Source organism: Leucoraja erinacea, chromosome 3 (assembly GCF_028641065.1).
Source record: "Leucoraja erinacea ecotype New England chromosome 3, Leri_hhj_1, whole genome shotgun sequence".
Lineage (NCBI taxonomy): Eukaryota > Metazoa > Chordata > Chondrichthyes > Rajiformes > Rajidae > Leucoraja > Leucoraja erinaceus.
The window spans coordinates 15,300,877-15,326,451 of NC_073379.1; the positions used below are offsets into that span (position 1 = coordinate 15,300,877).

A 25,575-nucleotide genomic window follows, 5' to 3' on the forward strand; every position below is an offset into this window, starting at 1 on the left:
CTTGTTTAGCCGGTTCCACTTTAGCCTTCCCTTCTTTCTCCTCAAGCTTAAATTGTGATTCTGACTTGGGTCGTTCCTTCTTAACGATAGGTTTTTCCTTCTTCTCCACCTTCTGAGGCTTCCCAATAACAGCCTCTTGGTGATTAACAGAGGATTTTGTCATCTCGGGTGTTTCTTCCTTGACGTCCTTCTTAACTCCCTTTCCAACGGATGGCCTGGAGTTGGATTTCAGACTCTCCTTACTGTCACTGCGTTGTTTCATCTTGGCTTGCTTCACTGTCGGGGCAGCCAAACCAGCTACAAGCTCCTTTTGAGTTACCATTGGGTGTTTCAAGAAGTCTAAATGCTTGAGCTTTTCTAATCCATCCAGAATGTTGTACTGTGGAGCATTTCCTGGGAACAGAGCTCGGACTATTTTCTCAGATGGGTTGGCAGGGTGCCATACAATCAGAGAGGATATTGAAGTCAAGTATGGAAATGAAATTTCTGCATCTTTGCCATTTGGCAAAACAAGTCCAGTTTTAGCTTGGTTGTTGCTGGACCAATGTTGCATGAAAAATTGTAGCTCTTTGCTCCCTTTCACTGGGTTTAAAATGTACATCTCTAGCCGCCCGACACCCATTTTCTGGAACAGTATTACTGGATCAATGGTATTCCCTCCAGTCCTAAAGAGGGGTTCTGGCTTTATAGACAATTTGTTTAAGTACTGGACAGTAAGGCAAGTTTCTTCGGTATTTCTCCTGACTCGGAAATTAGGCTGCAGGTTTGTCACGTTTTCGGGGACGTTAAGAAAGACAACACCCAGCTCGGGTGAGATGAGATTCTTCATCCAGTCACTGTTGGCAGTGGATCCTTGCGACTGTTCCTCTTCCAGCTCCGCTATCTTGCGTTGCAGCAGACTGTTGACCCCGGGCAGGTTATCTGCCCCATTGTGGGTGAGTAGAATCGAGTCGACTCTGTCCAAGTGTCGAACTAGTTTCCAGAAGCAAGACTTGCGATCTGAACCACCATTTATAAGCATGTTGAACCCGTTCACGGCGAACAAGGCCGAGTCCCCTCTCCCACCGGGGAAAATGTAGCAACAAGGCTTCGACAACTTCAGGAAGCCTCCAGATGCCGGAGGCTCCAACACGTCAAAGGATGACGGGACTTCCACCGACTCTGATAGGTATTCTGTGAATTCTGAAAGTCCTTCCATTTCTGGTAAAATGGAGACTGAGTTCAGTTTAATATTGATAAAGTCCTGTAGGTTGTGTTTCTCCAGGTTTGTATTTTTCCAGTCGCCTTCCTCAGGGCAGAATAATGTGAGGCTGGCTTTATTGGCTGGGTGTGTGGTGCTTAGCAGTTCTCCAATCTGACAGCAGAATTTAAAAAAAAATACAATAATTAGCAGTGATTAGTGAAAGACCTCAATTAACACAATTATTTTGGCATTAGATCCACTTTTGCCAAATGAATTATAATCACAAGAATACTCATCAGGCAAAAATAAAATATTCCTGCTTCCATTACCAAAATATATGTGAATATTTTCAATTGCTAATTCCCAATTTATATGTAATTTAATTACAGAGATAACTAGTCTCACAACGCTTCACTTCAAGAAAAGTCCCAATTCTATCTGGTCAGCCACATTCAGTGACAAATATGTAAACATGTGTTTTGTGTTTGGTGGTTTAACATACATGCATATATCAAGACTGTTTCCTTACTAACTAGACATCAGCAGGTAGAACACTTGGTGATTAGAGACTTAACATTGTTATAATGTGAAATCTCACATTCTGTAGAAAAATGAAGTTATAAAGATGAACTAATTAAACACAAGACAGTTACATGGAGACCCAAGAGACATTCTGAATCTTAAGCAAAAATCAAAAGCAGGAGGAGCTCATTCTGCGTCTGTGGAAGATCCCAAACTGAAACATCTTTAGTTTAGAGATGCAGCATGGAAACAGGACCTTCGGCCCACCAAGTTCACGTTCAAGTGAGTTTATTGTCATGTGTCCCTGATAGGACAATGAAATTCTTGCTTTGCTTCAGCACAACAGAACATTGACTACAAAACAGATCAGTGTGTCCTTATACCATTATATGTCTGCGCTAACCAACAATCACCCGTACACTAGTTCTATGTTATCCCAGATTCGCATCCTGCACACTAGAGGGAACTTGTAGAAGCCAATTAACGTACAGACCTGTACATCTTTAGAATGTGGAAGAAAACCAGAGCAAACCCACACGGTCACAGGGAGAACGTACAAACTCCGTGCAGGCAGCACCCCATTGTCTTCACAGATTTTCCTTCACAGATGCTGCCTAGCCTGCTGAGTTACTCCAGTAGTTTGGTTTTTGCACAAGGCAGTTCAAGTGGTCTCATCTATGTTTTTAAAGACAATTCTTAAAATTAGTCGAAGACATTGTGGAACTTCTACTTGGCAAAGCATAAATCCACAAGCACAAACAAAACTGCCTATTTATCCAATTCAACGTGATGGCAGAGACCAACACCACCCTGTTCACGCTCTCACTTCACTCCTACCATTGAGACGAAGGTAGAGAAGTCTTAAAACTGTGACCACCAGTTTCAAGAGCAGCTTCTTCCCAACGACCAATATGATTAGTGCTGATGTCAGGGGTTATGGGGAAAAGGAAGGGGAATGAGGTTAAAAGGGAAAGATAGATCAGCCATGATTGAATGGCGGAGTAGACTTGATGGGTCTAATGGTCTAATTCTGCTCCTATAACATATGAACCAGGCTCTTGAGCACTACAAAACACCAACCTCAATTATGAACTGTGAAATGTTTTTGGTTGCACTGAGGGCTTTTGGGGTTATGCACTTGCATTAATACTATGGCTGTGAATTTATTGAATTTCTGTTTTCCACATATTATCTAAGAGTACTGTGTTTGTAGGTCTACTATGCTTCTGCAAGTAAGAATTTCATTGTTCCATTGTTGGTACACATGACAATTACTCTTGACTCGAGAATATAAACTTCATCAGCAATAACTTTGCTTAAATACCTGCTCCTAGCAATTGCTGACATTTACCATGGTAGATACCAATCAAGCAAGTTGATAACATCTCTCCAACATTCAAACCAAACCTGGTAGCCAGCAAGGTTCTGCTGAGGGCCCAGGGGCAACGTGATAAGCATACATTCACTTACCTCCTGATCTGTGAAAATTTCAATGAAGTTCTGAAATGAGAATGAACCAGACTGTAGAATCAACTCGCCAGTGTTTTCACAGCACTGTCCAGTTAGCACCAGCAGCTTGTGACGGGCAGCATCTGTGATCATCAGGCGTACCTGAGGAAAGGACACAATGGCTTAAAGATGTCGGGCAAATAGCTTCAAGGTGCAATTTACAAAAACCATCCCCGAGTTGAGTTTTTCATGTCGGTTGATCTTTACATAGGATTAAAACAGGTGACATTTTGCACTGGGACCCTTCTTCGGACTGCAGCATCTGCAATCTCGACCTGGAGGAATCATGCTGGACCAGGTATTGGGAAACAATCATGGCCAGGTGAACTGTATTTATGTGGAACATTATTCTGGAACAGGAATCAAAACCCCATAAGTTTTAAGATGAATAAAAATAAGTCTGGCCCTTGGGAGAAGTACTAAATTGCGGTAAGGCAGATCACAACATTATTAGGTAGGAGGTAGGAAAAGTAAATTGTGAGCAGCAGTTATTGAGTAAGTCCACATCTGATGTGGAAGTGATTTAAAGACCAGCTGCTCCAGAATTCAGGATCAGCGTGTGCCACTGAGGAGGAGGAAGAAAGGTGGCAAGGGATGGGAATCTTGTATGACCAGAGAGGATATGATTTTGGATAAAAAGGAAAAGGAGGTGCTGCTGGGTGTCTTGAATATAGTAGATACATCCGCAGGACCCGATGGGATCCCAGGTTATTGAGGCAAGAGAGAGGCAAGAGAGAAGATTGCAGGATCCTTGACGGAGATCGTTGCAACCTTTCTAGCTGCAAGTGAGGTCCTACAGGACTGGTGAGTAGTTAATCTTAGTCCTTTGTTTGAGAAGGAAAGTAGAGATAACCAAGGGAATTATAGGCCGGTGAGCTTCATGTCAATGCCAGGTAAGCTATTGGAGAGGATTCTTTAGGAAATTATATACATGCATTTGGATGAGAGGGGTTAAGTAAGGCTTTGTAAGCAGCGGGTCATGTCTTACTAACTTGATTGAGTTTTTTGTGGATGTTGTCTGTATAGATTTTTGCAGAGCCTTTAACAAAGTCTATGGTAGGCTGATCCAGGTAGGGATGAATTGGATCCACAGTGACTTGGTGGTCTGGATTCAGAACTGGCTTGCCCGTAGAAGGCAGTGGATTTAAACTTAGTTTTATTGTAGGTGTTGGTTGTGGAAAGCTGTTATTCTAGCTAGATGTTTGCGACCAGTGCTGTTCTGCGGGGATTTGTCCTGATTGTCCTATTGTTTATCATTTATATAAACCACTTGGATGTAAATGTAGATGGGATGGTTGGTAAGTTTGCAGGCAACACCAACATTGGTGGAGTTGTAAACAGTAAGCAAGGCTGACAAAGTACACAGCTGGATAAAGGTCAATTACAAATATGGACAAGGAAATTGCAGATCGAGTTGAATCCTAGTAAGTGTATGTTGCAATTTGGGATGTCGAATGTAAAGAGAGAGTGTACAGTTAATGGCAAGACCATTAATAGCATTGATGTTCAGAGGGATCTGGGAGTCCAAGTCCACAACTCTCTAAAAGTGGTAGTAGAAGTAGATAGAGTGGCAAAGAAAGCATATAGTATTCTGGCCTATGTCATTCGGTGCATTGAGTATAGGAGTCGGAAAGTCATGATGGAGCTTTATAGTATTTTGGTAAGGATGCATTTGGAGTATCATGTCTCCCCATTGCAGAATGGATGTGTTGACTCTAGAGAGGGTGCAGAAGAGTTTTACTATTGGCTGGGTTAAAGAATATCAGCGATAAAAAGAGATTGGATAAACTTGGAATGTTTTCCCTGGAGAAACATAGGTTGAGTTCTATGTTATCCCAGTGTTGCGTCCTACACAATAGGGGCAATTTACAGTGGCCAATTAACCTACTAAACCTACACGTTTTTGGAATATAAGAGGAAATCAAGAGTACATGGAGAAAACCCACAAGGTTACAGGGAGAATGTACAAACTCTGTACAGACAGCACCCGAGATCAGGATTGAACCCGGGTCTCTGGTGCTGTAAGGCAGCAACTCTACCACTGCACCACTGTGCCACCCCCTGTGGGAACATCACAGGATGAAAACGTAGTAAGGACACTTTATTGCTCAGTAATTTCACCCAGAGTTTTCAAGCAGGGAACTGAGAATTTCATAGATATTGCACCCTTTCTAGTAACAACACCAACAAATGAGGAGTATTGCATGCAGCTCCGGTTGCCCCATTGCAGGAAGAATGTGGAGGCTTAACAGATGGTGCAGAAGTGGTTTGCCAGAATGCTGCCTGGATTAGGGGAGTATAAACTACAAGGAGATGAGAGATTCGTTTATCTTGGCATCATAGAAACATAGAAAATAGGTGCTGGAGGAGGCCATTTGGACCTTCGAGCCTGCACCACCATTCATTGTGATGATGGCTGATCATCCACAATCAGTAACCCGTGCCTGCCTTCTCCCCATATCCCTTGATTCCGCTAGCCCCCTAGAGCTCTATCTAACTCTCTTTTAAATTCATCCAGTATATTGGCCTCTACTGCATTCTGTGGCAGAGAATTCCACAAATTCACAACTCTCTGGGTGAAAAAGTTTTTTCTCATCTCAGTTTTAAATGGCCTCCCCTTATTCTTAGACTGTGGCCCCTGGTTCTGGACTCGCCCATCATTGGGAACATTTTTCCTGCATCTAGCTTGTCCAGTCCTTTTATAATTTTATATGGTTCTATCAGATTCGTCTAAATTCCAGTGAATACAAGCCAAGTCTTTCCAATCTTTTAACATATGATAGTCCTGCCATCCCGGGAATTAACCTCGTGAACCTACACCGCACTCCCTCACGAGCAAGAATGTCCATCCTCAAATTAGGAGACAAAACTGCATACAATACTCCAGATGTGGTCTCACCAGGACCCTGTACAACTGCAGACGAACCTCTACTCCTATACTCAAATCCTCTCGTTATGAAGGCCAACATGCCATTAGCATTCTTCACTGCCTGCTGTGCCTATATGTTTACTTTCAGTGACTGGTGTACATGGACATCCAGGTCTCGTTGCACTTCCCTTTTTCATAATCCGACACCATTGAGATAATAATCTGCCTCCTTGTTCTTGCCATCAAAGTAGATAGCCTCACATTTATTGACATTATACTGCATCTGCCGTGCATATGGGACATTGTGGGCCAAAGGGCCTATTCCTATGCTGTACTATGTTTTATAAAACCAAATGCTTCATTATCACATGTAGGAAGGAGCTGCAGATGCTGGACTATATCGAAGCTAGACACAAAATGGTGGAGTAACTCAGCAGGACAGGCAGCATCTGCATGTGGCCTCACAAATTAGAGGAACTCATATTTCACAGCTGGCAGCTTACAACCCAGCAGTATGAATATTGATTTCTCTAATATTGAGTAACTCCTGCATACCATTCCCCATTTATAGTCGGCCTACTAATTCCACCGTTCTCATCCTTGTATCCCTCTCATTAGTACATTTTCTCCAGCCAACAATGCTCCATTATGGACTCCACCCTTCCTGAGGTCACCTGTTGCTGGCCCTGATTTGTTCTGGCCTTTTTCCTGCCTCCAGTCCCCCCCCCGCTGCCATTATATTTCAGTCTAAAGGATTCCGACCCGAAACATCATCTGTTCCTTTTCTCCAGACGTGCTGCCTGACCCGCTGAGTTACTCCAGCATTTTGTGTCTGTCTCAGGTTGCATGTTCCGAAGATTAAATGAAATATCGTGCTTTATAGGTCTATTGGTTCGATGGTTTTCTTTTGCTTCATTATCACGCTTGCAGTCTTTTGACACGCTGATTTTCTAAAACTGAATTCATATTTTTCAAATTGCCATGATGAGATTGATCCCAATGATGTCCGTCCGGTCTCTCATTTCACCACTGCAGCATGACCCGCACAGCGTGACACATTATTTTCAACCTAAAACCCCCACAGGGGGCAATCTGCAGCATGGCCTAATCAGTGTTAGATTTCAGTGCTCCTTATCATTGCCCTCTTGTGCTCCCCGCCATCTGTCTGCGTCCTGCTGATCTCTTACCTCTGTGCTCACTGCCTCGTCTGAAGGGTTGATCAGGACAACAGTTTCCAAGACATCACTTCTGTGGTGAAGGATTTTCTGGCCTATTTAAGGGGAAAAAGTGAAGGAATTTGAAAAAAAAAAAATTAAATGCATGCTTTACCTATTAAAGAATTCCAATGCATGCAATGCAGAACATTCAACTGAACATTTTCATCACAGGTTATGTTAGTCCCATTACTTAACGTTGACATTGTTTATTATTTAAATACAACCCTCAAGCAAATAGTTCATGGAGCTTTGACATAGATTTCTACTAATTAGTGTGCAATGGGGGGGAGATAGCCTTACACTGTAAATCTGCAATTACAGTGCATTAAAAACGTGTGTGAATAAAAAATAATCCAGTGGACTTTGGATAATTAACCTTTATTAGCGCTCAGATATGTTCAGTGCCCGTCAAAGTTAAATACAGGCATAGCAACATTGAAGGAGAATACATATTTCATAGAACCATAGAATTGTCACAGCATGGAAAGTGACCATTCGGCCCACTAAGGCACCACTGTTCCTTTTACGACCATCTCCTCAGTTCATTCCACACAGCTGTGTGATTTTTTTTCTTCTCGAGTATGTTCCAATTCCTTGAGTGATTCTGTTTCCACCGGCCCTAGAGGCAATATACTCTTAACTGTAACAATTCTTGGCAACCCGCGTGGGTTTTCTCTGTGTGTTACGTTTTCCACCCACATTCAAAAAATTGACAGGTTTGTAGGTTAATTGGCTTCTGTAATTTGTGCCTAGTGTGGAAGATAGCACTAGTGTACCGGGTGATCGCTGGTCGGAACTGGCTCGGTGGGCCAAAAGCATGGGCGGAAATCGCTTTTAAAACATGGGGGACACACACACACACACACAATGAGGCCTGACATCTAGGACAAGAGTCGTCAACCTACGGCCTGCGGGCCGGATCCGGCCCTTAACCCGAAATTATCCGACCCACAGGCGGTTTTGTTTCAATTCGTTTTCGCGACCTGGGGCACGCAGGCGACCTGGGAACTGCAGCCAGACCTGGGGCAAGCGAGCCAACCCGGGTGCTCCAGCCAGTCCCGGGGCAGGCGAGCCGACCTGGGCACGCAGGTGACCTGGGAACTGCAGGACCTTTGGCCCACCATGTCCACGCCGACCAGCAATCACCCCGTACACTAGGACCATCCGACACACTAGGGACAATTTACAATTTACCGAAGTACTTAATCTGAACTTCTTTGGAGTGTGGGGCAGGCGAGCTGACCTGGGAGCTACAGCCAGACCTGGGGCAAGCGAGTCGACCTGGGACTGGCTGTAACACCCAGGTCACAAAACATGGGGGGGGCGGGCGGGGGATTTGTCCCCAACCCTCCAAACATGGGGGGGGGGGGGGGGACATGGTCCCCCCCATTCCCCCCCCCCCCCCCCCAGGATTTCCACACTGTATCTCTAAAACTAAAACTGTTCCAATGGCACTGAGGCAGCCAGATCCTTCAGAAGCCCCTGCAGCCAGAATGCCGCAGTTTCACAGCTCCCTGCAGTCAGTGGCACTCAACATTCTCCATTAATGCAAACTGAGCTGTCAGCACCCCCATCTCCCTGGAGACCAACCTCCAGGTTACATTGTGGATGTGCTCAGCAAATTAGCAGGCCAAAGAATGGAGAGCACCAGCAACCCGAATACCAGCACAGCCCACTTGCAAATTTTCCAGGCATGTTCATTAAGTCGGGACATTGTTTATTCGAACATTCCTCTCCCGTGATCACCAGCCACGTGGTGCGATGTCACAAGCCTTGCCAAATAACTTACTTTTGGTTTTCAAGTTTCGCAAGTAGGAAAAAAAGGCAGCGTTGGGAGTATCTAATACGTGGGATGTAAAGCAGGATTATTGGAACAGGTGAAACGTTGGATTTAAGATGATTTGTTTGACCAACGCGAGGTGTTGATCAATAGCACATGGAAAGTACGCATTAACAAAAGCATGGTCGCAGAAATACTGGAGATATGCAGCTGTTACCGCATAACATACACCACTTGAGGGTGGGATCAATGCAATACAGGGGGGATCTAGCTGGATTACTCCGACATAAACTGGCACCAACTTGATGGGTTCAATCGCTTTCTTCAATACTTCAACCATTTTGCGAGCCTCAGAATTACCCCTATTACTTTTCAAATGACTATACGTTTCATCTGTGCGATTTCTGCATGTGTCATTCATATTTTCCACCCTCGTTACATAACTTTTGGCCAATGGCTTGACAGGGATTCTTTGCAGCTTCAGACAAAATTGACACATAAAACCTTTAATTTTTGCTCAAATAGTTTTAATAACACAACACTTTTGTAATAAATTTAAAATCTCCAGCAACAGTAGCAATAAGCTGATTTTATGATTATTTCATATGAAAACAAGCCTACTTAGTACTGAATGTGTATTAAGATCAAATAAGGCATCTTAGGTAATACAGATAATGCTTTTACATAGGTCAATTTTATGTTCAATTCCGAAAATTTACAAAAATATTGCAATATGGCAATCATACCTCAACAGTATTACATCAAAAGCACATAAGACTGATAAGAAAAAAAACATTACTAAAAGTAGTGAGAGAGGAAATTAGCTGTCGGACAAATATATGTATATACTTTGGACTTATGAATTGAATAACATTGTGAGAGCTCATTCGAATGTAGGGGTGTTCTTAAGTCTGGTGGTCGTAACCCAGGAGATGCCTGTACATATTTTCCTCACCATAAAATCTTTATAAATGTTTCATTACTTATTGTTAATTTTAAAAATCATATTTTTCAAATGCACTCACTAATTATACATTGACTTTAAATATTTGAGTAAATAGGCAAATTAGTTTTTGGAGCATGCTAAAAGTGCTAACAAATATTAGCCATTAAAATCTCTTCTACAATGGGTGAAAGATGATTCAGAATATAAAAAAATCATCTCCTTGTGGCGACTGAATAATCTCCCTCCTGCTTTTCTTCTTCACATTCCCTTTTTTTCACTTTTTCTTTATCCGTTTTTCACTCACGTTCACTAGTCTATCCTTCACTTTTCACAACTTCGTTTTCCTCTCTTTTCTCACCTCTCTTTAAAAAAAAAGGAAGTTGTACAGAGAATGTAATATGTTAACAAAATTTTTGTACCAATGTATTGTACTTACTTCTAATAAATAGATAATAAATTAAAAAAATTATCTTCTACAAAGCACGACAGCAATGAGATTTTTGGGAGTCTCTTCATGTGTCGTCTCCTGCAGCAGAAAGTAAGATTGATTCACATTTACCGAGCGGATGGTGATTTAAAATGTAAAAATCAGTGAGGAGCTTGGCTCTCGTACAAGGTTAGCAGCAGCCTCCTCATACGATGACTCATATCTCTAACACTTCCCTGAAGTGCAAAGAAGAAGGATCCACGCTTGGTACTGTCACACTTTGCCTTAGACAACGAGTCGCTACACAATATGTGGTTCAGACCAAAGATCATTGTTCTGCTGAATGAACAAGGGCATTGTCACCCGGGCTTAGACATGGTCCACAAGGACACATTCTTCACCTTGGAACAAGCATTGTTCTGTTAATTCAATCAGACTTTTGTGCGCGATCATACGTTTGGTATGAGCGGCGTTCAATCAATCCCTTCTTTCCTTGCTGTCGGCTACTAAAGGGCAGACGGCCTTTAGATGACACAACATTTCTTTCCAAGTCTGGAGGAGGATTAACTTAACACTTTCTCTTCTCTCGTACATTTTATTTCCATCACTGGAATACCAGAAACACAACAAACGTTGTGTTGTTCATAACTAGGTGGTAAAACCATTTGCAAAGCAAAACTGATTTGTAAACTCTTGGTTTTATCTTCCAGCATTAAAGTTTTAAAAATCAATTTTTGCTACAAAATTTGTAACTGCAAATGTAGCACAATCTAATCACATCGATTTAATTCTCTCAAGAAGTATGCCATTTTCTTTGTAAAATGTAAAAGTGCTATATTTTTCATTTTCTGCTTCCTTGAAGCTATATTTTTCTTTGTAGGATTTAGCTAGAAACATTTTTGCCTCACCAACCACAGCTCACCCTCTGCTCCCTGTTTCATGACCACAGATATATCCCTTTTAGTTTAGTTTAGAGATAAGGTGCAGAAACAGGCCCTTCAGCCCACTGAGTCCACGGCGACCAGCATTCCCCGCACACTTACACTATCCTACATGCACTGGGGACAATTTACAATTAGCCAATTAACCTACAAACCTATATGTCTTTGGAGTGTAGGAGGAAACCGGAGCTCCCGGAGAAAACCCACGCAGGTCACAGGAAGAATGCACAAATTCCGTAAAGACAATACCCGTAGTCAGGATCGAACACGGGTCTCTGCCGCTGTAAGGCAGCAACTCTACCGTTGTGCCACTGTTTCCTCCTCTTACCCACAATAATCCTAGAATCACGCAGCACAGAATTGGACTCACTTTGCCCGCCTTGTCCATGCCAACTGTGATGCCAATCAATGCCAATCTCATTTGCCTGCATTCAGTCTGTATCTCTCTAGACATTTCCTAGCCAAATATCTGTCCGATGCTTTTACACATTTTCATTGAATCTGCCTCTACAACCTCTGACAACTTCTTCTATATAACCACGACCCTCCGTGTGAGAAACATATCCCTCACATCTCCTTTAAATTTCCCTCTCACCTTAAACACCATAAGTTGTAGGAGCAGAATTAGGCCATTCGGCCCATCAAGTGTACTCCACCGTTCAATCATGGTTGATCTATCATGGCTGATCCTACACAATATACAATTTTATCAAAACCAATTAACCTACTAACTCGTACATCTTTGGAGTGTGAGAGGAAACCGGAGCACCCAGAGAAAGCCCACGCGGTCCACTATACAAACTCAGTAGAGACAGCACCCTTGGTCAGGATTGAATCCTGGGGCTGTACGGCAGCAGCTCTACCGCTGCGCCACCGTTCCGCCCTGTCGCCACTATGCTGTCCAAGTGTCACATTTTTACAAATTATAAAATGTTAAAAATGGTTTATTTTAGTAGGAGATGACATTAAAGGTTCTTGGAAACATTTAACGTTGAAACAGTTGTTTGCGGCAGCAGCGCATTCAATTTTGGCCACCAGACATTCTGAAACAGATGGGCCAAGTCTTGGGTGACCGTGCCAAGTGAAGTGCTTCACCAACCAGCTGCCTGCGAATGATTAATTATCATCAGAGTCTTTGCAGAAGTCATTGTGTTTACAGTCTTAAGATCAAAGAGGATAGGAAATTTGACATGACATGTAAAAGAATTGGAGGGGAGAGCACTTAGACGAAAGTTTGTTGTGGCAAATGTAAAAGTGGTGCATACTTCATGTACCACACACCGATCTTGCAGCAATACGAAGATAGTCAGAGCAGTGAATTCCTGCATGATCCACGATGACTGATTCTCCAAAATATCTGCTGTGCTCTCTCGGATTCAGCTGGCTTCAGGCCAAGGCTGCTATAGGTTTCCGCACCTACCAGAACATTCAGAGTGGTGAGAAAAAGAACTATAGTTATCCTGTCCTCCACACCATGAAAGGAACAGCACAACAAGAGGTCAGCTACTTTTAATCCATTTTGCAAATGGCATCAAGATTTTGTGTACAGAGGAATAGATCACGTAGACGCACAGAGGGGTAACCTTTTCACACAAAGGGTGGTGGGTGTATGGAACAAGCTGCCAGAGGAGGTAGTTGAGGCAGGGACTATTGCAATGTTTAAGAAGCATTTAAATAGGTACATAGACAGGACAGGCTTAGAGGGGTATGGATCAAACGCAGGCAGGTGGGACTAGTTTAGATGGGACATGATGGTCAGTGTGGCCAAGTTGGGCCAAAGGGTCTGTTTCCCTGCTGTACGACTCTCTGACTCTGAGATTAGTTTAGTTTAGAGATACTGCATGGAAACAAACCCTTCGTCCTACCAAGTCTGTGCTGACCAAGGATCACCAGTACACCAGTTCTATCCAAAACAGTAGGGACAATTTACAGAAGCCAATTAACCTACAAACCTGCACGTCTTTGGAGTGTGGGAGGAAACTGGAGCACTCGGAGAAAATCCACGAGGTCACAGGGAGAACGTGAAAATTCTGTACAGACAGCAGCTGTAGTCAGGATCGAACCCGGATCTCTGGCACTGTAAGGCAGCAACTCTACCGCTGCGCCACAGGATGTGTTGGCTTTATCATTAAACTTTCATGTGATTATTTCTTAACTCACAATTCCTGCCGCATGCAGAATAACAATGTTCTTTCGGCCTTCATTCAGCAACTTGCCAGTTTTTCATAGTTTATTTCGTAAAGATGAGTTGTAGGCGCTGAGTTTGGAATGGAATGATCGGGTTACCTTGATTGATAATCAACAACTGATACTGAATAAATGTTGCAATGCAGTTAAGATCAATCCCTTATTGCAGTCATCTCGCAATAAGCATGGTGTGGCACGGTGGCACAGCGGTAGAGATGCTGCCTTACAGCGCTTGCAGAGCCTGAGACCAGGGTTTGATCCCGACTACGGGTGCTGTCTGTACAGAGTTTGTACGTTCTCCCCGTGACTGCGTGGGTTTTCTCCGAGATATTCGGTTTCATCCCAAACTCCAAAAACGTACAGGTTTGTGGGTTAATTGGCCTGGTGTATGTGTAAATTGTCCCTGGTGTGTGTAGGATAGTGTTAATGTGCGGGGATCGTTGGTCGATGTGGGCTCGGTGTACCTGTTTCCACGCTGTGTCTCTAAACTAAAGCTAAACTAAATAAGCATCTTATATTGTGTCACTAGGAAAGTATTGAGCTGGCAAGCAGAATTCATAGAAGAGAAATTTATAAGGAAAAGAAAGAATGTTGGAACTACTTGGCAGATCATGCAGCAATTGATGAGAGAGAAACGTTTTGGGAACATGACCTCTTATCAGATGCACTAGTAAATCTATTTTATGAATTTCCAAAATCATATATGATTTCCACAGAATTGGAAAATACATCTGCCCAAAAGCCATCAAAGGAGATTTTGAGACTTTGCTAATTGAAACTTTGCTAGAAATCTGTCCTATGATCATAGTCTTCTGATACCACACAACATAAGATGTCTAAGTACCAGGAAGTATCATCACAGTCATGTAATATTGGACAAGAAATAACAACTTGAGGTATGTCTATTCCAATAAATTTCATTAACTATCATATTTCCTCTCATCATCTGAACATGCAACCTCTGAGATAGACACAAGGCGCTGGAGTAACTCAACGGGTCAGGCAGCATCTCTGGAGAAAAAGGATAGGTGATGTTCTGGAGAATGTCAACTATTCCTTATCAACCAGCATTTGCAGTTCTTTGTTTCTACATGCAACATCTGACACTCGGTGACTCAGAAACAGGTTGTTATAACTAGGCTCATGGAAAATCCTGGAGAGAAAAGAAAAATGTGTTCAATTACAAATCAATAAATTGTTTGGCTGCGAACTCAAATCCCAATTCCTCAAGCTGTGGAATACTCTAAAAGTAATTGTTTAAATCCTAATTTGTGTATCTATCCATCGTTATTTTTATGCCAGATAGATGCACAGCAGTGCATCTTGTTGTGGATCTATGAACAACAGAGCGGAGGCTTGTCGATCGTTTCGCTGAACACCTCCGCTCAGTCCGCATTAACCAACCTGACCTCCCGGTGGCTCAGCACTTCAACTCCCCCTCCCATTCCGTATCCGACCTCTCTGTCCTGGGCCTCCTCCATGGCCAGAGTGAGCAACACCGGTAATTGGAGGAACAGCACCTCAGTCTTGGGCAGTCTGCATCCTGGTGGCATTAACATTGAATTATCCCAATTCTGTTAGCCCTTGCTGTCTCCTCCCCTTCCTATCTCTCCCTCAGCCCTCGGGCTCCTCCTCCTCCTTTTTCCTTTCTTTTTTTCCCCCCCCCCCCCCCCCCCCCCCCCCCCCCCCCCCCCCCCCCATCAGTCTGAAGAAGGGTTTTGGCCTGAAACATTGCTTATTTCCTTCGCTCCATAGATGCTGCTGCACCCGATGAGTTTCTCCAGCTTTTTTGTGTACCTTCGATTTTCCAGCATCTGCAGTTCCTTCTTAAACAGATGCATCGTTGTGGTATGAATCATCAACACAAAAGAAACACCAAGTCCTTCCTTTTGCATCGGGGTCAGGGAATGAGTCAAGTGGTGTATTGAGCTTGAGGAGGCTGTTGAGTTGGTGTGGAATAAGTCATCAAATTTAGTTCTGTAGGTCAGAGGATATTGGGCAACCAGACAAGTCAGCTTTCTACAAGCTCATGTTTTGTTAATTGTACAAAGACAATGTGGTTGAGGAACGATGAGGATCTTGTTTGCCAGTGACTAAATGTTTTGGAGAAGAAAAAAAAAAGTTTTATTGCTTGGAGATTTGTGGGTTTAACTCCTTGAGAAGTGAGCTGGTATATAGTAAGGTGAGGAAGAGCCATGTGTTGCTATGATTCTTCAATAAGGGGCAATGGGCTTATCTGTCAGGGATACAGCAGTAACTTAACGGGTACCATCTCTGGAGAAGGAGGATGGTTTTGGAATTCTTCTTCAGACAAAGTAGGGTGGGGGGGACCATTGTGGGTGGGTCAGAACTATACAGGTTGCATAACCAAGGAAGGGGTGGAGCCAATAATGGCCCAGGGGTGGGGATTATAACAAAGATCGATCTATGACAATAGACAATAGGTGCAGGAGTAGGCCATCCGTCCCTTCAAGCCAGCACCGCCATTCAATGTGATCATAGCTGATCATCCCCTCACCTGGTCCCGGGACAACAGTAGGAAAGAAACAGAGGAGTAACATTGCAGTTGTACAAAGTACCTGGATCACAGTGTACAGTTCAGGTCATCACACTACTGGAAGGATGGGGTGGTACCAGACAGTGGGCAGAAGAGATTCACCAGGGTGTTGCCTGAAATGGAGGGGTTGTCGTGTTTTTCAGACATTAGATAGGCTGGGTTTGTTCTCACTGGTATACAAGAGGCTGAGAGGAGACTTTATTAAGGCTCATGAAATGATGAGGGGAAATCATCCCACGGGCTGGATCGGACCACTTCACGGGAAAGGTGATCAAAATCCTTTTTGCAAGACAGGGGAGTGTAGAGCTGGAAGGCACAGGCTGGTAACTGTGGAATTCATTGCCACAGAAGACTGTTGGGGCTACGATAGCACTAGCACTAGTATACCAGGTGATCACTTGTCAGCACGGAATCAGTGAGTCAAAGGACCCGTTTCCCCACTGTATCTCTGAAGTTCAAAGTCAGTCGAAGGACTATTTCACAAGTAAATGAGTCTATTTAGACTCACAGTCAAACAGCACAGAAACAGGCACCTCAGCCTCACTCATCTACGTCAACCAAATGCTCCATCTAATCTAGTCCAATTTGCCCTCTTTTGGCCCATATACCTCTAAATCTTTCCTCATGTACCTGTCCAAGTGTAATTTACATGCCTTTTTCCTTCCCTCCCTCCCTTGTGTCCTCCTTCCACCCATATCACTCACTCCGGTTTTACATTTCACTCTTCTCTCTCCTTATCTGACACCCTTGATTTTTACATTTTCACTTCTAGCCTTTGTCACTTACTCTATCCAATAAACCTCCCAAACCGCTATCTTGTACCACCTATCACATGCCAGGCTTTGTCCTGCCCCACCTCTCTCTTCAGCCTGAAGAAGGGTTCAGACATGTAACGTTGTCTGTCCATCCCTCCCCAAATGCTGCCTACCCAGTGAGCTCCTCCACCACTTCGTGTTTTGCTCTGTTTGCAGTTGATGAGCTCTCCTTGAATCCCATGCAATTTAACCTTCCAGATCAGCCTACCATGTGGAACCTAACCAATGGACTTGCTGAAGTCCATATAGCAGTGCTGAACTACTATCTACTGTTTTGTTGACCCTCGGACTATCCTTGATCGGACTTTGCCGACTTTACCTTGCACCAAACGTTATTCCCTTATCACCTTCTTTCACCTAAGGAAGCTGGCGAAGGTGAAGCCCATTCTCGAGCGGCAGCATTTTGAGACAGTAATCCATGCCTTTATTACATCTAGGCTGGATTACTGTAACGCGCTCTATTTTGGTGTTGCTCGTTCTTCACTGGCTCGTCTCCAGTTGGTTCAGAATGCTGCTGCTCGCCTTTTAACAGGGACTCGAAAGAGGGAGCACATATCGCCTATTCTGGCCTCCCTACACTGGCTCCCGGTGCACTTTCGAGTTCATTTTAAGATACTGTTATTTGTTTTTAAATCTCTGAATGGGCTCGCCCCGCCTTACCTCTCTGAGCTGCTCCATCCATACGCTCCTGCCCGGTCTCTCAGGTCAGCTGGTCAGCTGCTCCTGGAGATACCGAGGTCTAGTCGGAGGCTCAGAGGGGATAGAGCCTTCTCTGTTGCTGCTCCGGCACTCTGGAACACCCTGCCGTTGCACATCAGACAGGCCCCCTCTCTGTCCATCTTCAAATCCAGTGTTAAAACACATTTGTACTCCTTGGCTTTTGACCATGCCTGAGGCTTTGCTTCTGTTTGTGGTGTTTTTGATGTTTCTTTATTTTACATGTCTTTTCCTACTATTTCTTTTGATTGTTATTTTTGGTGTGTATTAACTTTTTTTTGTCAATGATTAGTGATGTACAGCACTTTGTTGCAACTATGTTTGTTTTTAAAGTGCTCTATAAATAAAATTATTATTATTATTATTATTATGTATCTATACATTGTAAATGGTTCGATTGTAATCATGTATTGTCTTTCTGCTGACTGGATAGCACGCAACAAAAGCTTTTCACTGTACCTCAGTACACGTGACAATTAACTGAATTAAATATTTAGACCAGGGTTCGGAAAGGTACGGCCCCCGGGCCGAATGCAGCCCGTAACCCAAAATCATCCAGCCCGCAGGGGGATTTTTTCCCGTAATCATCTTGCCCGCCGATAGCCGAGCGCCGAGTGCAGCCGAGCAGTGAGCGCCACTGAGCTCTGGCTGTACCGCATCTTGCACAAAGCCGCCGGCACGGCCACGCACCTTCTGTGAACACGTGTTTTGATGCCTGCCATCCGGGGCAAGATGGGGGCGGGGGATCCATATGTACACGTGATAGATGTGGCCCTCCATTCGCTCACAGACATGCGTCCTGGATCCTACGCAGAACGATGTTGCCGACCCCTGATATAGACTATGTCTATGGTCCCGCCCGCATTAGCTTTCTTGGTTTCTTCTTCAAAAACTCAAATTCATGAGACAGGATTTCCCATGCACAAAACCATGCTGACTATCCCTAATTCCTATTGACTATTCCTGTCTTTCCAAATGCATGTCCTTCAGAATCATCTCCAGTAATTTTCTTACCATTGTTGTTAGACTTACTGGTCTATAGGTCCCAGGTTTTATTTGTATAGGAAGGATCTGCAGATGCTAGTTTAAACTGAAGATAGACACAACATACTGGAGTAACACAGCGGGTCAGGCAGCATCTCTGGGGATTAGGAAACTTTTTCTTTACAAGTTTTTCTTAAACAGAGGTACAACATTACCCACCCTTCAGTCATCCAGCATCTCACCTGTGTCTAACAAAACTTCCTATATCTCAGTCAAGGCTCCTGCAATTTCTTCTCTAGTTCCCCACAGGGTCCTTGAATATATCTGATCAGGCCTGGGAGTATATCTTCCATCCTATGTCATAAGACATCCAACATCTCCTTGATTGTAATATGGGCTGTCGTCAAGACATCTCCATGAACTATCCCAAGATCCCTAGTCTGCATGTCTTTCCCAAATTCCCTACTCTCATGTCATTCTCTTTTTACTGGACTTTATCTTGCACTAAACGTTATTCCCTTTATCACGTATCTGTACACTGTGGATGGCTTGATTGCAATCACGTATTGTCTTTCCGCTGACTGGTTAGCATGCAAGAAAAGCTTTTCACTGTACCTCAGTATATGTGACAATAAACTAAACTCAAACTCCATGGTAAAAGCAGAGGAGCAATAGCAAGGGCCTTACCCATCTGATTTGGTATTGGGATAAACACAAAAGGTTATGACTGGTCCAGATGGAAGGCCTTATACCGTTTACAGTAATGTTTACCCTCATTTGCACAAACACATTCACTCATTGACTCAGACGAGAGTGTGTAAGCTGCCTCCAGCATGTGACTATTTGCTGCTTGAGGCATGACAATGGTGCAAGGCAGAACTACAGATGGTGCTCTTCAGATTTCTCTGTGTGTGCATGAAAGAGCTTTGCCAGGTTTGAATGCTTGTTTCAGATCTGGGACTTATAAATATTCAGTGCAGATCTTAAATTAACATTTAAAGTAAGTTCCCAAAGTGTCAGTTCTCACTGAATCTACACGCCATGGTTTCCTTTGCGGATGAAGAAAAGGTTAACCAAGCCCATATTTGCCTCTTTTAGATGAAGGATGGCATCAGTTTAGGAGAAGGGGAAGTGCAACGAGATCTGGGTGTCCTTGTACATCAGTCACTGAAAGTAAGCATGCAGGTACAGCAGGCAGTGAAAAAAACTAATGGCATGTTGGCCTTCATTGCAAGAGTAGTTGAGTATAGGAGCAAAGAGGTCATTCTGCAGTTGTACAGGGCCCTGGTGAGACCACACCTGGAATATTGTGTGCAGTTTTGGTCTCCTAATTTGAGGAAGGACATTCTTGCTATTGAGGGAGTGCAGCGTGGTTAATTCCCGGGATGGCGGAACTGTCATATGACGAAAGAATGGAATTACTGGGCTTATATTTACTAGAATTTAGAAGGATGAGAGGGCATCTTATAGAAACATATAAAATTATTAAAGGATTGGTCAAGCTAGATGCACAAAACATATTTCCGATGTTGGGGGAGTCCAGAACCAGGGGCCACAGTTTAAGAATAAGTGGTAGGCCATTTAGAACTGAGATGAGGAAAAACTTTTTCACCCAGAGAGTTGTGAACTTGTGGAATTCTCTGCCTCAGAAGTCAGTGGAGGCCAATGGATGCTTTCAAAAGAGAGTTAGATAGAGCTCTTAGTGCTAGCGGAATTAGGGGATATGGGGAGAAGGCAGGAACGGGGTACTGATTGTGGATGATCAGCCATGGTCACATTGAATGGTGGTGCTAGCTCGAAGGACCAAATGGCCTTCAATGTCTTTTCTGTGCAGCTACAGTTCATTAACGTGAGGGGCTTGGCATCAGGGACCATGAGGTGGGCCGATTATCCCACATTATCCCACACAACCCTCCTCTAGCACATTCTTCAGAAGGTGCAGGTCCAACACCACAGTCTCTGACAGTATAACCGTCCCACACTTACTGAAATAAAAACCTGCAGATGCTGGAATTCTGAAAACAAAACAGAAAATGCGGCATTTCAGCGGCTTTGAACCAGGGTTCTGACCCGAAATGTCACCTATTCCTTTTCTCTAGAGATGCTGCCAGAACCACTGACTTATAAGCAAGCCTGTCTTTGTGTAAACCAGCATCTGCTGTTCCTTCCTATACATTCAGCAGGTCTGCTAGCTTACGTGTAAGGAAAAAAGAAAACTTTTCTTACGCACATACAACTTTCTCGACTCAATATCAAACTCTTCAGCTACCAATAATTTGCTTTATCGGTCTGTCTCAATATAGGCATTTTTTTGCTGTAAGTTATCTGTGATGTTGGCTCTGTTTTTTCAAACCTCTCCAGCAGTTCAGAGGTTGAGAACCAGGATTGATCCTGACCTTGGTTGCTTGCTATCTGTGTGAAGTTTGCACGCTCACCCTGTGACCATGCAGGTTTCCTCCGAGTGCTCCGGTTTCCTCCCACATTCCAAGGACATGTGGGTTTACATGTCAGTATGACCCAGTAAAACAAAGAAGCCGCTAATGTGCAGGGAGTGGATGAGAAAATGGGATGACCAAGAATTAGTGTGAACCATAGTTGGTGTGGTACCCGCTGGGCTGAAGGGCCCATTTCCATACCTATTTCTGACCTATGTGCAACATTTTATGTTACCTTTCAACTGCCCCATCAACAACACATTCCCACAACAATCTTGTTCTCACTCTATCAAAGGTAATCCCTTTGTTTTATCCCAATCCCACTCACTTTCCCTGCAATTAGAAATATAGAAACATACAAAATAGGTGCAGGACTAAGCCATTTGGCCCTTCAAGCTTGCACCGCCATTCAATATGATCATGGCTGATTATCGAACTCAGTATCCTGTACCTGCCTTCTCTCCATACCCCCTGATCCCTTTTGCCACAAGGGCCACATCTAACTCCCTCTTAAATATAGCCAATGAACCGGCCTCAACTACTTATTTCATCTGTGGAATTTCAAACATACTTATTCTCTTGCCCACTTCCAATAAAGGGTTTTTGACCTGAAATATTACGTTTATTTCTCTTTCCACAGATGCTGCCCGACCAGCAGAGCATTTTCACCATGTTCTGTTTTTCATTCAATCGGTGCTGAAACAGTACTTGAGCTTTATATTTTTCTTGCTCAGAAGCTGGTGCACAGCTACCCGAGCCTCTCCGTACCAACTTGTTTATAGCACCCGACATGACCACATTAGTAGCCACTAAACCTGACTGAAGGGGCAGATGGCATCCCATCATAGAACAAATATTTCTCAGCTAGATGTTGGAGGGTGTAGAAATGATGAGCAAAACACAAAGTGCAGGCCAGGCAGCATCTGTAGAGGGAATGGACATTTCAGGTTGGAATTCTTCTTCCGTCTGCAGTTCCTTACATCTCCAGTAAAAAAAATACATGCTTAAATACCTCAATCTGAGGGAAAAACGACAAAATATGCTGCAGTAACTCAGCGGGTCATGCAGCATATCTGGAGAACATGAATAGATGACAAAACGATCCATGTTCTCCAGAGTTGTGCAGGAAGGAACTGCAAACGCTGGTTTATACCGAATAGACACAAAATGCTGGAGTAACTCAGCGGGACTGGAAGGTTGCTACATGATCTGCTGTGTTACTCCAACACTTAGTGTCCTTTTGTGTATTCACCAGCATCTGTAGTTCTTTGTTTCAATAGACAATAGACAATAGGTGCGGGAGTAGGCCATTCGGCCTTCGAGCCAGCACTGCCATTCAATGTGATCATGGCTGATCATCCCCGATCAGTACCCTGTTCCTGCCTTCTCCCCATATCCCCTGACTCCGCTATCTTTAAGAGCCCTATCCAGCTCTGTCTTGAAAGTATCCAGAGAACCTGCCTTCAATCTGAGGAAAAATGTATTAACAAAAAAGAAAACTTGTTGCAAATGTGTTGTGATTATACGTTATTCAGAGAAGCCCCATAATATTTTGCAATGAATTAATCATCATTATACCGCTGTGTGTTGTGCAACCACATACGGAATAATATTGCATTATCTACTTTACAATTGTATTAGTTGAGGGAATCTTGGCCAAACGAAGAAATGAGAAACATCGAACAGGACATATCCAATAGCTAGATAACAGGTACAAATTATTTACAGCCCACAACTGTTAAAAATATCATTGTAGATTACAATATCGTGAGATGAAATGTCAAAACAGCCAGGCATCGTCATCCCACAACCATTCCCACTGAGAATAAAACTGCAGCTGGCACCTCTATCTCTACCGCTTTGTGCAGAAGCAGAGGTTATTCAAGGACAGTCATGTTCCTTCCATCTCTCAGCCTTTGTTACCTTGCAGTGTGACAGCACATGCATTATGAGGGCAGCCTCTTAACACATAATGCACAAAAAATTGACATTGGGAATTAGCTATGAATAGATTCGAGGCAGTTTCTTAGACCTGGAAACTGGCTAATCCACAGAGCTGGAACGTTTCAGAAAAATGCATGGAATGATCATTTCCAAATGACCTCCGGATGTAAGCTTTAATTTAATACATTTCATTGACAACTAAACATCGGAAAGACAATACATGATTACAACCGAGCCATCCACCGTGTACAGAAACGTTTTGTGTAAGATAAAGTCCAGTAAAGTCCAATTGAAGGTGATACAGCTGATGCATTTTTCAGATATGTTCCAGCTCTGTGGATTAGCAGGTTTTCAAGTCCAAGTAATTTCCCTGAATGTATTCGTAGCTAATTCTTAATATACATTTTTTGTGCATTGTGTGTTAAGAGGCTGCCCGAATAATGCATTTGAATTGTGAGTTTCTCTCACACTGCTACCTGACCCACTGAGTTACTCCAGCACTTTATATCTTTTTTTCCCCTCAGGGTTCCAAACAGTTTGGTTTTATTACCTCCAGCATCTCAAGCAGGATTTCTTACGATGAAGTGCAACTTGTTTCTCCAGTGATGCTTAAGGTTTGCTAATGAGGTGCTGTCAGAACCGTACTATTTTATACATATACATTTTTTTTTAACAGAGGGATTGGATAATTAAAGGATATTCCACAGGGAGATTGGCTTTGTGTAAAGTTTTGTGACTGCTAGCTTCAGAGATCACTACAGTCATGTTACAGGTTTTTCCAAATGACCTCTGGTTGGAAGCCTTGTAGTGCATCTTTTATTTTATAAATGTCATTGACAACAAAACCTATATCGATTGTATTAAATACACAAAAAGAAACAGCACAATAAGTAATTCCACACATCAGCAGCTTCCACATCATTAGTAACATTCAGCAAGTAAGGATCAGCAATGTTGCCTTTTATGACCTTCACTGATAATCCAGGAATCGATTTCCGGCACATTTTTCAGAGCTCCTTAGCTGCCAGTTCCCAGCAAGAAGTTGAGGGCAAACGAAGTAGGCAAAGTACAAGAATTGTCCTTGTGAGAGACATTCTTCTTCATTGGTGGTCCCATGGGATCAAGGATCTACAGCCCAGATCTGTTGTCCTCTGTGGCTAATGAGGCTACAGGTAGAGCAGGATAGATTGATTGATATAGATTGGGCGAGTGGGTTGTTTGTGAAATTATGTACGTCTTCCTCCATTTACACTGGGATTCTGCTGGGTGGATTGGGGTTTTCAATGGGTTCAATCCTGACTATGGGTACTGTCTGTACGGAGTTTGTACGTTCTCCCTGTGACTGCACTCCGGGTGCTCCGGTTTCTTCCCACACACCAAAGACGTATAGGTTTGTACGTTATTTGGCTTTGGTACATTTATGGATTGTCCTTAGTGTGTGTAGGATAGTGTTAGTGTGCGGGGATCGCAGGTCAATGTGGACGCGGTGGGCCGAAGGACCTGTTTCCGCGCTGTATCTCTAAACTAAACTAAAAACAAAAAGCGTTTCACTGTACCTCAGTACACGTGGCTTTAATAAACTAAACTAAACTAAACGATGAGTTGTTCCTGGACTGGGAGCTCCGCAAGGGAAGAGAAGCAGCTCTGCATAAACCTGGAGTTAAAGGTCCTATAGAAAACTAGTGGCCTAACAAACACAAATCAGGTGGAAATAGTGAAAGGGATCCAGCAACTGACTGACAGCCATGTAATGCACTGATATTTCAGTGATGCCGCTGCCAGCGATGGCTCAAATACCTATGAGCCCACTCAATGAAAGCCAAGAACAGAGGACAACCTATCATGGACAGATAGAAAAAGAGTCCCAGTCTGATCACCTGTTCATTCCCTCCACAGATGCTCCCTGGCCCGCCTATACTCTATGACTTTCCAAGATAGCAGGGCAGTCAGCATGTACTGTAAGGCATCCTTTGATGGTCTTATTGGAATTCTGTCTTTGAAGTGAATGTCCTTGACTACATAGCAACTGGGTCCAGCCTTGTCACCACAGATTGACTAAAAGGACATATGCCCACTGCAAAATAACAAAGGGCCTGTCCCACTTGCATGTCCTTGGCACGCGAATTGTGCGACCTTGTGGTTGAGCCGCGACAGTCCCGCGAAGGTCGTGCGCAATTTCATGCGTACACACAGCCGTCTGGAGCGCGTGACATCATTTGAAGATGGACACAAAGCTGGAGTAACTCAGCGGGACCGGCAGCATCTCTGGAGAGAAGCAATGGATGACGTTTCGGGTCGAGACTCTTCTTCAGTCTGAAAAGGGTCTTGACCCGAAACGTCATCCATTGCTTCTCTCCAGAGATGCTGCAGGTCCCGCTGAGTTACTCCTGTATTTTGTGTCCATCTTCAATTTTCGTGCCCCGCTCTGGGAGTAGAAGTGGGGGCGGATCCGGACCGCAACGGCTGTGAGCCCCAGGCCGAGCTCGGCGATCGTTTGCCTGCTTCTGCTGCTGTTGGAGGTGAGACGTTGCATCGCGCCAGG

General features: G+C 43.6%; 1 protein-coding gene across 1 annotated transcript in view; it reads right to left on the reverse strand.

Annotated features, from left to right (window-relative positions):
- The window catches only part of map1b (microtubule-associated protein 1B), a 103,837-nt gene that overhangs the window by 18,583 nt on the left and 59,679 nt on the right, over nt 1-25,575 (reverse strand). Inside the window, 3 exon segments of the mRNA XM_055632176.1 lie at nt 2-1,354; nt 3,176-3,316; nt 7,271-7,353. Coding sequence (XP_055488151.1) covers nt 2-1,354; nt 3,176-3,316; nt 7,271-7,353 — 1,577 coding nt within the window.